Source organism: Periplaneta americana, chromosome 1, assembly GCF_040183065.1.
Source record: "Periplaneta americana isolate PAMFEO1 chromosome 1, P.americana_PAMFEO1_priV1, whole genome shotgun sequence".
Taxonomy (NCBI): domain Eukaryota; kingdom Metazoa; phylum Arthropoda; class Insecta; order Blattodea; family Blattidae; genus Periplaneta; species Periplaneta americana.
The window spans coordinates 178,419,953-178,436,590 of NC_091117.1; the positions used below are offsets into that span (position 1 = coordinate 178,419,953).

At 35.0% G+C, this 16,638-nt stretch overlaps 1 protein-coding gene across 6 annotated transcripts in view; it reads left to right on the forward strand.

The window, feature by feature from the left end:
* Positions 1 to 16,638, forward strand: part of Fhos (Formin homology 2 domain containing) — a 758,651-nt gene that overhangs the window by 637,603 nt on the left and 104,410 nt on the right. For all 6 annotated transcript variants that reach the window (XR_011333454.1, XM_069833164.1, XM_069833173.1 and 3 more), the window contains exon 7: positions 10,669 to 10,727. Coding sequence is in view for 5 of the 6 variants with exons in the window: in XM_069833164.1 (XP_069689265.1) it covers positions 10,669 to 10,727 (59 nt within the window). In the remaining variant the exon portion in view is untranslated. The remainder of the gene's footprint in view (positions 1 to 10,668; positions 10,728 to 16,638) is intronic.

Below are 16,638 nucleotides of genomic sequence, written 5' to 3' on the forward strand. Positions count from 1 at the left end.
TAAAATGAAAAACAAATTTATAAAGCAAACGATAAAGCATGAAATAAATTAATGTAAAATAGCATTCCGTCTCATATATTCAGTAACGTTGCGCTGTACAGAACACCAATCGTGAGTAAAGGCTAGCGCCGTTCGACGGCTGACCTCACATACTATATAACTGAGTAATACTTACTGTTTTGTCTGCAATGCTTTCAACTAAGATAACTGAGAACGTAAATCTTTCACAATAACTACTAGACTTTTCATGTTCTCATTTGTGAAGTTACTCGGATTCCAGAAATCTTATATTTAACTCAGAGGAAAATGGAAAGTAGTTTTGACAGTACTGTTAATATATTTTGACAACCAATTAAATTTATCGTGTTGAACGGAAGTGACGAGGAATGCAGAGCTATAATAAGTCATTTTTTAATCTTTCAGATTTTGTTATATTTCTTCTTAAGGCGTTGACATTTAAATATTCCTTAGTTTGTATTTATTCTGTATTTATTGTCTATTAATGGGTTAATATAATAGAGTCATTGCTACAATTCTGTTACTTTACAGACTAGCCAGTTCAGTTTATCTTCGACGATATAACTCTCCGATGAGAAGGCGGGCAAAAAACTGAAGTGTTTACTGTTATTGTTTTCCAAGAGCTTATAAATTATTGAGTGGATACGAAAACATAGCTTTAGTGCTGTCGTAAACCTACTATTTACCTGCAGCTGAAATTTACCGAGAATCTCAACTTGCTCTTGTCGATTGATGGCTTCACTAAAACAAAGCGTAATACAGTCATTCCACGCCCACGTGTAGCAAAACCTTCTACAAGATACACTCGAGAGGATAATACAATTCTACGACTGCATTTTATCATACGTGTAATTGAAATATTTCTACTCTTTACTTTAATTTTATTAATGAAGATTATTTATAGCAACTATGTCGAATACCTAATCCACAGAAAGATAGGATCATAGCGGAGAAATGAATGAAGCCCTGGATGGCAATAGGAAGGATTAACAATATGAATCTATATTGGGCAGATAAATACAATGTTATAAAGAAATAGGCTGTAAGATGTCACTGAAAGTATATATGGAAATGTTATATTGATAAGTGAGTAATAGCTATATGACCGGCGGTCAATGCTGTCATTCAACGTTGTAACGCACTGCAGCCAATTAAATAAATAAATAAATAAATAAATAAATAAATAAAAGTGTCATTGGAAGTGCATATCCTTAATTTGCACTTCGACTTTTTCCCTGAACTTTTGAGAGCTATTAGTGATGAACAAGGAGAAGTTTTCATTAGGACATAACCACAATGGAAAAACGTTTTCAAGGTCGTTGGAATCCTGCAATGTTGTGAAATTATTGCTGGTCTCTGAATAGGGACAGTAATTCTGACTACAAGAGGAAGGCTTCAAGTAGCAAGCATTTTTAGGATCTATGCATGCTCGTATGAGTTATATTATTCCTATTGCTAATATTTTAAGTTGTTTGTATAAATTCATTTATTGATATTTTGACTAATAAGTGCTTTTTATTGTCCTTAAAATTGCCAAAATTTAAATTGACATGTAAATCGGTAACTAAAATATTGTATAATTTTGTTTATTACATTTCTCTTCGATATCTTATGAAAAAAAAAACTGATAGGGAAAATCCAAAGGCATCTTTGGAATCAATGCATGGATTTCCATAAGAATTAGCTATTTTCACTCCGGAGGTATGACAATTTTTTTGTTCCCTAGTGTAATTACAGCACTAGGTAGCTAGACAAATAAATGGAGGTAGAAATCACATTTTCAACTTCATTTTTATGTTTTTATGTTTCTGTTACAGATTAATGTAGGACTAACAATTTTTAAATTATATCTTCCTTTATCAGAACTATATTTTAAAATGTGCTTTGCAGCCCAAAAGTAAAAAACGACAATCAGAAAGTTATTCAAGCGTTAGCAACAATGTTTCTGAATTTATTTTAGCATATTTATTTTACATACTGTTGGCAACACTATTACCATAGTCTAGTATATACAGTCACGAAGCTCAATATATAGTAAATATGCATCCATAGATAGTTGCTAACCACTAGAATCGCTATTATCGCCTCAATACAGACATGCGAAATATTAGGCCTACCTGCACAGTCTATTGTTCCTAGCACCCTCAAACTCAAGCTTCGTGACTGTATATACTAGACTGTGCTATTACTGTATTTGCGTCATCTATTCGGAGAAGTAGTAACTAATGAAACTGCATGTACACGAACAAATTATCAATCATTATCGATTAGTACGGGTCAGGTATCTTGAACGCCAGTGTACAACGTTTGGCTGCTCATAGAATACCAAAAGCCATGTTTCATTTCCGTACACATGGGATGAGATCCTTGGGCCCTTCAAAGAAGAGATGAACTGAATGTTCAGCATGGAAACCGTACCAGGCCATTGAGCCTTCTAACTGAATGGAAGAAGACAGCAGTTTAGATCTTAATGGAGCATATAATAAAATTATAGCCTATTATATGTATTTTCTAACAGTAATCTGGACTACTGGAAGTATGTCTTGCTCTGTAGGTTATTTTCATGAACGTAATAACAATAATAGTAATATAATAGACTAATAATAATAATAATAATAATAATAATAATAATAACAAAATCATTATCATAATTTCTGCTTTGAGCTCCTTTAAATATATTAAATTTAAAATATGTATCTATGATATTAGTGATGTGGGCCTAATTAATTTTTCCGAAATTGTGATATATCAGCTTTATTATTATTACCAGAGACCGGAAGTTTAGGCATTAAGAATCATTAAAATAGGCAGGACCTCTAGTCTTGGCTTCATACAAGACTACTAACCCGGTCCAAGGTCTTCAGGGTAGGCATTATGCTGTAACTGTAGGCACTTGGATAAATCTTGTCAGACGCGTCCAAGTCGCGGGGGTGGACACTATTTTAATAGTGACTAAGTTCTGACAAGGACCCAGCATCTCGGGGTATATCGAGATCCCCTGCACAGGGAAACGTGTGAAGACTCCAACGGTCCTCGAGGCACGAAGTCTACAAGAATGGACAACAAAGTGGCGAGAGAAGCGGAAGGAGCAACCCTCCCTGCCGGGTTAGTAGACAGGGGAGCATGTTTGGGAGCTCTGAGGAGGCAGCCCCTCCACCTTTCTAGGTTTGCACGGCGCTCGTAACGCAGTCAGACCGAAATTAACCATTACTGAGACTCAGCACAGCATACAACCGGATGGATCTGAAATACGACAACCTAGGCGAGAAAAGGACAAACGATTAGGGATCAAAGACAAACTAAATATTGTAACATGGAATGTAAGAGGATTAGGAATGAAGGAAATGGAATTACAAAAAATACTGAAAGAAAAGCATACACATATTGCAGTTATAACTGAGACAAAGAAAAAATTGAAAGGAACTAAAGAATTAAATGATTATACAATGATTTATAGCGGCGTGCCACAGAATATAAGAGCCAAATGTGGAGTAGCAATACTAGTAGATAATAAATGGAAAACACGTATAGAATATTATACATACGTAAATGAAAGAATAATCACCGTAAGACTGAAAGTAGACAGAGGTCATTTAACAATAATTGGCGTTTACGCTCCTGAGGAAGGCAAGAAACAAGAAACAGAACAGTTTTATGAACAATTACAAGAAACAATTGAAAAGGTAAATAAGAATGATTACATGGTGATCTGTGGAGATTTCAACGCAAGAATCGGTAACACACCAATCCCGAAAATAATGGGCCCAAATGGAGAGAATGTTTGAATAAGAATGGACAACAACTTATACAGTTCGCAAGTATGAATAATTTTAAAATTACTAATACATTTTTTAGGAAATTAGACATTAATAAATATACATGGAGTGCTAGGGGTTTGAGATCCATTATTGATTATGTTATAATAAATGACAAATTAAGATCACAGGTAATAGATGTACATGTATACAGAGGCTGCGACATTAATTCAGACCATTATTTAGTAATGGCTAAACTTGTATTATACTCGAAATGGAAAGAAATGAAAAGTAAACCAAGAAGCCATAACACAGAAGTCTTTAAGGTATACCTACTCAGAGATGAAAGCATAAGGAATTTATATCAACAAAGATTACAACAATATCTACTAAGTAACTTAAATGGACAAAATATCGAAGAAGAATGGCAAATTATCAAGAACTGTATAAAAAAAGCAGCACAAGAAGCTATAGGTAGAAAGAATAAATTCAGAAGTAAGAAAGGCCTGAGAATTTGGAATCCAGAAATAGAGAATGCAATTAAAGAGAAACAAAAAGCCTATAAACAATGGCTGCAACAAAAGAATGAAGAATCTAAACAGATTTAGAAGGAGAAACGAAACCAGGCAAAGACAATAGTTAGAAATGCTCATCAAAATTCTTGGGAAAAATTTATAAGCGAAATAGAAGACGATATACATGGCAGGCAAGATTTCGCATACAAAGTAATCAAACAATTGAATAAAACCGAAAAAGATGTAGCGAGATTAAATATAATAGGTAAAGATAGATGGATAAAACACTATAAGGAATTGTGGTTGGAAGAAGCTGATAATGCAACTGACATAAATAATGAGAAGACGGAAATGCAAGAGATTGATGGGATTACGTTTGAAGAACTTAAAGAAGCTATACAACACACTAAAAACAGAAAATCAACAGGCCCGGATGGTATCAATATGGAGCTATTAAGATATGGAGGAAACGCTTTGCATGGAAGACTGCTACAGCTAATTTATAATTGTTGGAGAACTAGAATGATTCCTGAATCATGGAAAATAGCAGAAGTTATATCGCTATTTAAGAAAGGAAACCGTGAAGACTGCAGAAATTATAGAGGAATCAGCCTTTTAAATGCAATATACAAGATCTATACAAGAATAGTAAATAAAAGGCTAAGAATAATAACAGAAGTTCTTATGGAGGAGGAACAAAATGGTTTCAGACCCGGACGCTCCACAATTGATAATGTGTTTATCATGCAACAGATGTTTGAGAAGAGGAAGGAATTTAATCTCGAAACTCATGTCGCATTTATAGACTTTGAAAAGGCTTTCGATCGAGTAAACAGAAAAAAGTTATGGTTTATAATGAAAGAACAAGGATACCCTCAACACTTAATAGATGTAGTGAAAAATATGTATATAAATTCTAAAATAATCATTAACACAGGGGATGACAGAACAGAAGAAATAATAGTAAATAAAGGAGTTAGACAAGGGTGTAGCATGTCGCCAACCCTTTTTAATATTTATATGAATGACATTATTCAAAAATGGAAACTCATTATTAACCCAGGCATAAAAATAAACAGAGAAAGAAAAATAAATATTTTAGTATATGCAGATGACGTGGTTTTAATACAGAAAACCGAAAATGACTTACAATACTCTTTCCATATATTAAATCAGATAGCGAAGAACTATAACTTTAAAATCTCGAAAAGTAAGACTAAAATAATGGCCTTCTTGGGAAAAATGCAAATAAGATCAAAAATTATAATTGATGAACAACCCTTGGAGCAGGTGTCCAATTATAAATATTTAGGTTGCGAAATGAGTGTCTACTCAGGAAATTTAAAAGACATAGACACTAAACTGTCCAGATTTAAGATGATATGCAGCACCATCCATAAGACATTAAGAAATAAAACAAGAAAAGAAACTAGAATGAAATTTTACAAAACAATGGCAGTCCCAACGTTATTATATGGAAGTGAAGTCTGGGTAAGTTCGAACAGTACAAAAAGAAAAATTCAAAGTGCAGAAATGTATTTTCTAAGGAGAACCAAAGGTTGCACACTAATGGACAAAGTTAAAAATGAAGAAATTAGAACAGAATTGCAGACAATTTCTATAAACGAACAAATTGAAAGCTACCGTAATAATTGGTTATATCACGTAGATAGGATGAGCAATTCGAGACTACCAAAATTACTGTATCAATACCGACCGATTGGAAGGAGGGACGTGGGACGACCAAAGAAGAGATGAAGAGATATGCTGTGAGGACGGAACAGGCATTTTGCCTATACCGTGAAGTGCAGAAGAAGAAGAAGAAAATAGGCAGGAAAAAAGGCATCACAGATAGCTAAAATAGGCAGGCAAAAAGGCAAATAAATAGCTAAAATACGCAATAAAGGGCAATTACAAAAACCTTGCACTAGACCCACAACTTGTACTTTCCACAAAGGGATTTCGGCAGTAAGATAAGCTATACATAAGTAGAATGTAAAGTGAGATTTTCGACTCAATGTTGCAGTAGTGAAAGGATTGGTATGTATTAATTGTAATTTCTGTTTTCATTGGAAATGTATAGATATAGATCCTGATAATTTTGTTGATAATGGTAGTTGGGAATGTAGTGATTGTATGTATGATAGAAAGATACGCGATCAACTGGAGAGAATCAGAGCCCTAGAATTGGAATTAATTACTGTTGGAAGCAAAGAAATCTTCTTTCCAGTAGCCTTGGAAAGTGCATTTTTGTGTTTTGTTGTACTGATATGTTGCGATATGAAATATTTAGCTAGCTACAACAACGCCGCAATGAAAACTGAAAGAAAAATAACCGTTAAAAATAACCGCACTCATTGTTGCCTTGTCAAATAAACACAAGCGATAATTAAAACGCTTACTGTTATACATTTTTGCACGGCGGCACTCATTGTTGCAAAGAGAATACGAACTGACTGAAAGACAATAATATACATTCGGTGAAGTCACTTTCATTGTAGTGGTTATATAAATAAATTAAAATATTCCTGTAGGCAATTTTAATAACAAGTTAATAAATAGATAAGTAATCAAATAAAGGCAAAAAAAACATTTGTTTTGTAAATTAGGCATTTATATTAAAAAAGGCAGTTAAGGGCAACATAAAACTGTGATGTTTCAATCACAAAGGTATAATTCGTACAGATTTACCTTCAAAATGAAGATAGATGTAACACATTTAAAAAGGCATTCTGCCAAAGTTCCGTTCTCTGATTATTACCATCACCATAATGATCACCATCATGAAACTCATTAGTCGTTCATGGTCTTTCGTTCTTCAGCCTGTAGAAAATAGTCGTCGACAGAAGAACTCAAGCGGAGTTCGTTGCTTGCAATTCTCTCCATCTGTTTTCCCCTCTTCCTGCATGCTTAGAGGTTACAGAACACAGCATTAAAGAAATAAAACAACTAATCATTGATTACCAAATAAATCATAAAACTATAGAGGAAATCAACATAACCTCAGTTTTCGACAAAATGCAGAATTATTATTTAAGTCCAAATGAACTGTATGGATAGAACCAAAGTAATGTACGCTGTGATTAAATATTATCCTTTAGATCAGTGGTAGTCAACACTCGCTGAAATGGGTAACTGGTAAGAAGTGTATTGTAATATGCACCGTGCGTCGTGCAGAAGGGAGAGGGAGGAAGCATACTCGCCAGCAGCCACGGATGCACGCCAGTGCAATGTCTTATGCGTACGTAAGAGGGTGCACTGTGCTGATGACCGCTGCTTTAGATTGTGGCCGAAGACATCCGTCTGAGGGCTTCAGAACGAAAACTTGATACTGGAACAGGCGATGGAGTCTTCTTCCCTGCCTAGCATAAAATCTCTTTTTAAACCATGCGACTCCTGTTGTTTTACTAAAATTTCAAGTTCCGTTTGTCGTTATTGTTTCACGTGTGTTGAAATAGAAGCTATCAGAACATTGGAATATAAACACGTTGAAGCGAAATGAAAAAGCTCATAATATTATTTAGAACTATGTGATTAAAGTATTTATATTTTCGATTGGAATCAGTGGAGCGTGGAATAGGCCCAGCATTGGCGACCCTCCCAGCGCTGCAGTAGCGCTCTGCGGCGAACTTAATTAGAAGACTTCGGTTTTATGGGGACTAATTTTCTTGAAATTGCAGCGTCATTAACACCTCTCGTGGTGCTACAGTTCCCAAGCCTGCCTCCGGTTGCGACGTGACTGCTGCACATTGCTCAGGGCTACGTTCTGAACTGATGTCTGAATTTTATTGCTTATTTGCTCATTAAGCTACATGTGCAAAGTCTGTTGAAACTCGGTGAATGATGGTAGGAGTTCTTCATTGAGTTTTGTTGCACAATCCATGAGATATCTCGACTTACACTAAACAGATTTTAATTAATTAAGGAATTCATTGAATGATTAAATGAATAGCTGAATGAATGACTAAATTCACGTGGATTTTCAACGAGTAGAATACTGATTTTATCACATATCGCTTTTTTCACATGAAAAGAAGACAGACGCAAGATTCGACGTTCAGAACGTTCTATTAGCTTTTGTCTGTAATTGTTTAATCCAAAGCCTCCTCAAATTGATGTAGAGAAGCATTAAAATTTCTCTTTGTTCAGTGCACATACATTGTCATCAAAAGAGGTAATTTTTACAAAACAGTAGTTTATAAATGGCAAAACAAATTATGATTTTGTACGTATAGTGGAAGCCCTTAAGTTCGACAGAAAACAAGTTCGACGTTCTATAGTTCGACTGCTTACGTAGGAGAATTAGACACGCCCCTATATTGGCACTAAGAAATGGGTTTGCCATTTGAATGGGAATTGGTTCTGTGTCTTGTAGTGATGCTTTTGTTAAAGGAAAACAGAATATTGTATTGATTAGGACATCCGTATTTAATCACTGATATTAAATTAATGAACTCTTCTTTTTCTATTTGAGAATTTTGCCTTTTGTGAGACGGAACTGTCGAAACCCACTGTGGTACTAGAAGCGCATACACAAATCTCGGAGCGGGCAGGAAATGTAAGTACAGTACTGTATTCGTTGATGGATAACCAATAAGAATTTGTATTCATTTCACCTCCCACGCCCACTACCCTTATTGGACTGAACTTTCAATTCTGTTCAGTCGAACTTAGGAGAGTCCACTATACTGAGACCTGAAGAATCCAAAAATGGGTAAAGACGTACATGCACAGTCTAGTATATACAGTCACGAAGCTCAATACGTAGGAAATATGCATCCATAGTTAGTTGCTAACCACTAGGATCGCTACTATCGCCCCATTATAGACAATGCGAAACACTCGTAGTACCGGCACAGTCTATTATTCCTAGTACCCTCAATAACTTAAGGGTACATGGTGACATTTAAAACAAGTCTCATTGGCACACACTATTAAATGAAAAGCATGGTATGCATGGTATTTGAAAACATGTTCAAAGTGTTTCTTCTTTGATTTTTTTTTTATTTCAGTAGGTTATTTTACAACACTTTATCAACATCTTAGGTTATTTAGCATCTGAATGAAATGAAGGTGATAATGCCTGTGAAATGAGTCCGGGGTCCAGCACCGAAAGTTAACCAGCATTTGCTCTTATTGGGTTGAGGAAAAACCCCGGAGAAAACCTCAACCAGTTAACTTGCCCCGACCGGGAATCGAACCCGGGCCACCTTGTTTCGCGGCCAGAAGCGGTAACCGTTACTCCACAGGTGTGGATTCCTTCTTCGATACCCTACAACTTTTGTATAAATAATTTCTTCATAAAATTAGAAATAAGAAAGTTACAAGCATTGTTATACTTTTTACTCATCCTGTATATCTCTGCCTCTGTGCAACGTCACATTTGCGGGGGAGGAAAGGAGACGGCAGAAAGGTTGTAATGCTTTTTAAAACATTGACTCCCATGACTAAGATAAGCCACTTGAAACTTAACAGTCAATAACCGGCAGAGATAAAATGTAAGATCTGTAGAACAGTGATGCAATACTAAGTGGGCCTATAGGGACCGAGGGGTGTGTTTTTGTTTTGCTGTACTTCAAGACAATGCTAACTCATTTAAAGTTTGTGTGACTGTAGCTTATATATATATATATATATATATATATATATACAGTATATATATGTTCGTTTGGTTTTACTTTATTATTTTATTTGTATTTCTGGTGATGTGGAAGAGAAGGCCTGGTGGCCTTAACTACGCCAGAATAAATAAATAAACACACACATATATATCTATATACATTTTAAAGTAAGGCACGTGATGAAATGTTTTCTTTCGTTGCCTGATCTGCAGTTGTTTTAAATTCAGTTAATTCTTTGAGGCATTTGGCTAAGAAGTTCATTAACTCATGTAAGTGACGGTATGTAAAGATTCATCTTGATGGATGAGGAAAGACAATTCGTTTTGGTTGTCTACAGTTGAGTTTCTGAGATTTCCGAAAACTCAAACAACCAGCTTAATGAAAAAAAGAAGCAAAGAAGGCAACCCGTGCAACGCCGGGTGCTTTCAGCTAGTGACCTATAAAATCTTGACCTTTGGTTACAAATAACTTGAAATGCATTTATATAATTGCAGCATATGATTTGCAACTAAGGAATAAAACATGCAATTATGTCAAAATCAGCTCCCTCGTTATAACATACGTAACAAAGGACAGACTCTATGTTTCTCAAATCTCTCTCACGAGGGAATTCTGTTTTGTATCTTATGGCTCTGCTGGTGCAGATCTACCGACCTTCGCATGGGTTCAGTATCAAATTCCTTTTGGTTAGCAAGTATTATTAATTCTTCATTATTGTAAAATGCTATAATTCTTATATTCGTTTTTTTTTCTTTGCAGTCGAAAGAATTCCATTGTTCTGCGGACACAGCTGTCTGTACGGGTCCATACCATAATCGGTGAGTACTGAATAACATATAATTTGAATGACTTACAAAGAACAAGTTGCTGCCTTTTTTTCTCCAACTTTAAAATGTGTTTAGTCATAACAAGATTAATGAGCTACATGTAAACACTAGAATTGTCTGGACTTACTTTCACTGACTCCATATAGAGAAAGTGAAGTCTTTGTGAACAAGGTAGTCTATAATGTACGCGGGGTTTAAGGAGTCACCTTGAAACTATGAGTATAATAAGTTATATTTTAGTACTGCGTTTAGATGCCCGATTGCTGTAACAAAGGCGCACATTTAACCTAACAGAGACGGCTTAACTCGTTGGAGACCGGTAATAAAATTTCGGCGAGCTCGAGTAGAATTTTTGGTGGACATGAACGGCTCTTGTCTGGAGTTTACCGGGTATTATTATTTTATCTACTGTCATTCAACCATCTCCACATAATTGACGTCATCCTGGTTAGTTTTAATGGTTACCATGCTAGTTGTTGGGTTCTAGATTCCAAACTTGGACGAGGGCGATGCATTTTAAAGGACAATAAAATCATTTTCAGAAATAAATAAAAAACTGTGCTTCCATATCACAGATTTGTGGCACAGACAAGAATTCTGAGTCACTGGCGTAGTTTAAGCGGCAGGGGCGTTTGTTTGGTGATCAGGAGCTGCGCTCGAGTGTGGATTCATTTTCAGCTGGGTTGGATTTTTCCGGGATTTTTCAACCGTAAAGCGAATGTCAGGTAATCTCACTGCCACCAATTTTGTTGGCGCTAAATAAAGTAGTAGTTCATATTACGTTGTTAAATAACCAACTTTAAAAAAAGGAATTCTGTCCGTAATAGAGAGTTACTGCACAGTATTTGTCGGTTATTTGGACGGAGTTACGCAATAAGAGACCAAGCGCCAAAAACCTGTTTCGAGATATTGGCCATTGAAATAAATTTGTTTTTTTTTTTTTTATAAAACATGTTATACAAGAAGTACTATAACATTCATACCATTACAAAAATAGCACAAATAATACCAAAAAAAAAAAGGCTAACCGATTTTTGATAAGAGACCAGCAGTTGAATTAATATTTCAAAGCAAAATAAATAAATAAATACGTAAATATATAAATAAATAAATAAATTAATTAATTTTATGCAATAAACGAATGTTTGCTTACAAATAGCAGCAAAATTCAGATATCATATTCTTGACTTTTCCGAGTTAAATTAGCCTGCCATCAACAGATTTGTGCAAATATATTTTATTTTTTTTTATTTATTATGTATTTTTCCTTCAAATTGTCGGGTGATCTATTATTGCGTAACTCCGTCCATTTATCGTCCACTTAGAATTTTGATGCTGTGAATTATCATTGCAGTTGCAAGCATCGTTGAATAAAATATTACTGCTGCTGCTCCTACCGTCTGTGAATTTGACACTGTTGGAATGGAATTTACGGAAGGGAGACACTGTTGCCCAGCATGCGATCTGTTACGATCTATTGCACTAATCCTCAAGCTAGGTGCATTCCCAAACCCACACAGGCTGACTAGACTAAGATTCACTGCATATCCAGGTTTCTAGTAGGCAACCTCCCTCGTCCCTAGACCAGCCCACTCCGTGCGTCGCCAGCTGGCGATCGGGGAATGCTATGGAATGATGACGAAATAGAGAAATGGTGACTGAATGATGTAGATGCCTAATATGAAAAAAAAACGGGAGAACCCTGAGAAAAAACCCCAACTACGACCTTGTCCGCCACAAGTGTCGCTATGGATTTTTCAATGAAAAATTCCAGACCTGACCGGGACTCGAAACGTTGGAACAAATCTAGCACTACATTAGCATGACGTTAGGCATTTTTTTTTTTCGTGAAATTACAAAACATGTCACAGACAATGGATAATCTATACCACTAGGTGTGACAGGCCGGAGGTCTGACCACTCAGTTACCGCAAGGTTTGGCACTGTTACCGAATCTTGATGTAAGCTGCAAAACTTATTGATATTAAACAAGAAACAATACGTGATTTCAAATCTCCTACACCTAGTGGTATAGATTATCCATTGTCTGTGACATGTTTTGTAATTTCACGAAAAAAAAAAATGCCTAACGTCATGCTAATGTAGTGCTAGATTTGTTCCAACGTTTCAAATTTCTTCTTCTTCTTCTTCTTCTTCTTCTTCTTCTTCTTCTTCGGCTTTTTCCCACTTATAGGTTCGCCGTCTTCAGTTTCCATATATATCTATCGTTCCAATCTCCTTCTTCCAAATTCCTGTCGTCCATTATTGCTCTGACATGGGTTTTCCATTTCAATTTTGGTCTATCACGTTTATTTTTTTCTGGGGGTGACCATTGATATATATTTTTTGGCCATCTTTCGTTGCCCATTCTTTGTACATGTCCATACCATTTCAGAGTTTGATTTTCTATTCTCTTAACAACAGATGTGGTGACGTTCATTTCTTTCCAAAGGAGTTCATTTATAATTTTATCCTGTCTTGTTTTTTGAAGACTTCTCCTAAGATAGTCGAATTCAACTATTCTAATTTTGTTTTTTTGTAGTTGTGTCATGGACCAAGTTTCACTTCCATATGATAAAATATTCTGTATTATACTCTTGTAGATTTTAATTTTAGTTTCTTTTGTAATATTTTTATTCCAGGTTATTCCATGCAAAGTCTTGGTAGCATTTTTTGCCAAAGCAATTTTATTTTGAATGTCTCTGACATGTACCTATATTTGTGATTATTGATCCAAGATATTTAAAGGATTCACATTTTTTAATTTTTCCTGTTTCAAGTATGAGGTCACCCACATCTTTTCCTAAATTCAAATTTCTAAGAAGGATAATTGATATATGAAAAATAAAAACCATACGGTATTCCACAAAAGTTATATTTGAAGAAAGATCATAATCTAGAGACGAAAAGCAGTCTCTTTGACAATCGGCTTTTGAAAATAGTCAATGTATGAAACCCTTTATACACTACTGTACACTATTTGAATCGGGGATTGCAGAAACAGCACATGTCATGAAAACTAAATTTTTCAGTAGACACAAAAACGGTATTACTGGTGGTAGACCACATCATTGGTTTTAGTACTGGCTTCTTCAGACAGAAGCTTAATAGACGTGTCGTTTTATACCAAAATTATTTGAATCTGTTGAATTGTTAATGAAATCAATATATATTAGCTTGACGTGTGCTGTTTCTGCAAGGAATGACAATTGTAGTATAATAATTTCAGTTCAATTAAAGTTTATTTGCCAAATTAGGGATATAATATATGCATAGGCCTACTGTGTACTTAATACATAAGTTCAGCATATAAATTAACTTATTTTTCCACAATAGGCCACTGAAGAATATTATTGTAAAATTCTTTATATTTATATGGTATGTAACGCATTAGTTTGCGTATATCGTCAAGCTTCTCTCTTTGAATTGGCACGATTTAGTCTGGATATGCCAATGAAGAATGTAAATGTGGTATTCTCTTTTCTACGTACAAACAAACATTCTCATTAGGACAGATAAAAAATTAATATTTTTTCTTCCATCATTTTAATGTCAAAAGAAGTTCTTACACAAATTTTGGCCACTCGAGCGCCATAAAAATGTTTCCCTGGGGCCGTTTACAGAAAGACAACAGAATGTCATGCAAAGTTTTATTGGAACTGATATAGCAATTGTTGAGTTATTTTTCAACGTATTCACCACCAGAATTGAGACCTTCGTCATTCAGTGGGATCAATTTTTGTAGCTATCCTTGTGTCGTAGATGTCTGCCGTCTGGAATCGGAACCAATGTGTCGGCACTGTCTTTGACATGAGTTGTTTCTGCGCGCTTCCAGGATTTCACAGGTCTCCAAATGTGAAACGGCTATACTGACATATGTGGTTTCGGCATGGAATGATAGCCCTATATCAACAGTCCATGAAACTCGAATAAACTCATTTCGCCTTAATTAGTGACATGTGCTATTTCTGCAATCCCTGATTCATTTACAAAATAAGTAGGCTATAGTATTATGAAATAATGCAGTGAGTATGAAACTTTACCACATGTGCTTGGGAGTTGCCCACAGGGAGAAGTACTCAGAATAAAACGTCACACCATACGTTCTATGATCGCAGATGCGCTTCGATCCAAAAATCTAGACGTTCACGAGGAAGTTCATTGTATTGGTGATGGTGGAAGCAATCGTAGGATCGATATCATAGCTATAAATAGAAATAAACAGACAGCCGAAATAATTGATTCTACAATCAGATTTGAAATCTCAGCCACTCAACCATCTGAAGTGAACGAAGAGAAAAAGAAAATCTACGAGCCCACGATTCAGTATCTATCGACGAAATACAACATAGAAAAAATCACAGTTACCGGTCTCTTCTTCGGAGCGAGAGGCACCATCCCGAAATCCTTTGTAAAGTGGAGGGAAAAATACAAGCTGACGAGAGATCTTCAAGATGCCATCGTCACCACCATAATAAAAGTTTTTGTAGCGATATTTCGTCAGCATCTTTATGGTGTACATTCAATTTAAATTATATTTGGTTCTATTTTTTTTCTTATGTCTTAATCAATTTTGTCTGAAACCTGTTTATATAATTTTCCATTTTAAATTTTATTGTGAGCTATTCTGTGTCGCAGGGCAAATCCAAAATATTGGGTCAGACCAATAAATTAAATAATACACAACACTGTACGTATAATAGGGTAAATAATGTTTTATCAATGTAGGCCTACATATTTTATCATAATATAAATAGTAAAAGCAGCGTATTCTATTGTACATAGTTTAAATAATATAAATTGTAAATATTAGTGTAATTGTTAAAGTGGTCTATGTTTTGTTCTGCCTAACTTGACAAAACAGGATTCGCGTGAGCAGAAAGAAGTACTTCGCTTGTCACATGCACGCACTCATCCGTTACACTAAAAACTCCAGTAATACTTAACCTTGTAACCTCCTTGACAAAGCACGGTCCCTAGTCATGTGATTTTAAACTTCAAGGCAAAGCCTTAATTGTTGTTTGTTACGAGAGGCATCAATTGAGAATAAGTTTGGAATAGAGTCTAATTAATTATTACATGTGAGCAGGATAGCTGTCGGCTTTTTCTAGTTGACGTTGAACTCTGATTTTTAAATCTCAGAGAGTTTGTGAATTCTTAACAGAAACACTGTGTTGTATGCAAGAAATGCAGCATCACGAGCACGTTTAATTGCGTCGATTAAAACCTCCTGTAAATCATTTAGCAGAAGGCATACTGTGTAATTATAGTCGCATTCGCTGAACCGGAAATGCTTCATCGTGCAGGCAGACAACCCGCTTGAATTTCTTCTGTTCCCAAGTAAAACTTGTTATCTTTGTTTTGTTTCTGATAAGTGGTTCGCATTCTACGAGCCATGCAATCATTAAATTGAAAAATAGCAATTCATTGTTATAACATTAATTTTCAGCTACAGGTTCTATTCGGGTATGCGACAATAAAGAAGAAAATGTTGAGATTAAGGGGTTAGGTACAGCGTACAGCAGTAAAATGTTTGGAAATAATCAACATCTTTTTTTCTCCATTACTGTATCTTGTACAATCATGAAAATTGATATGTGTAAAACACTGTCCTTCTCCTATATGAAAAAATATATTTTTACGATTTAAAAAAATTATTTTTTTCAAAATACAAAATGGTGGTAGTTTACGTGCAATGATGAAGCGTTTCCCTCATAACTCATAAACTTGTTAATATTTTCATGTTCTCTATCTTTTATTTTATTACTGATACTCATGTTTACAATATCATGCTCTTTCAATTACCTTCCTTAATAAATAATATTTTTTTTTTTATTTTTTTGTTAGAAAAAAATACAGATATTTGACCGCTTTTTAAAATGAATTTATTTTTTATCAGACA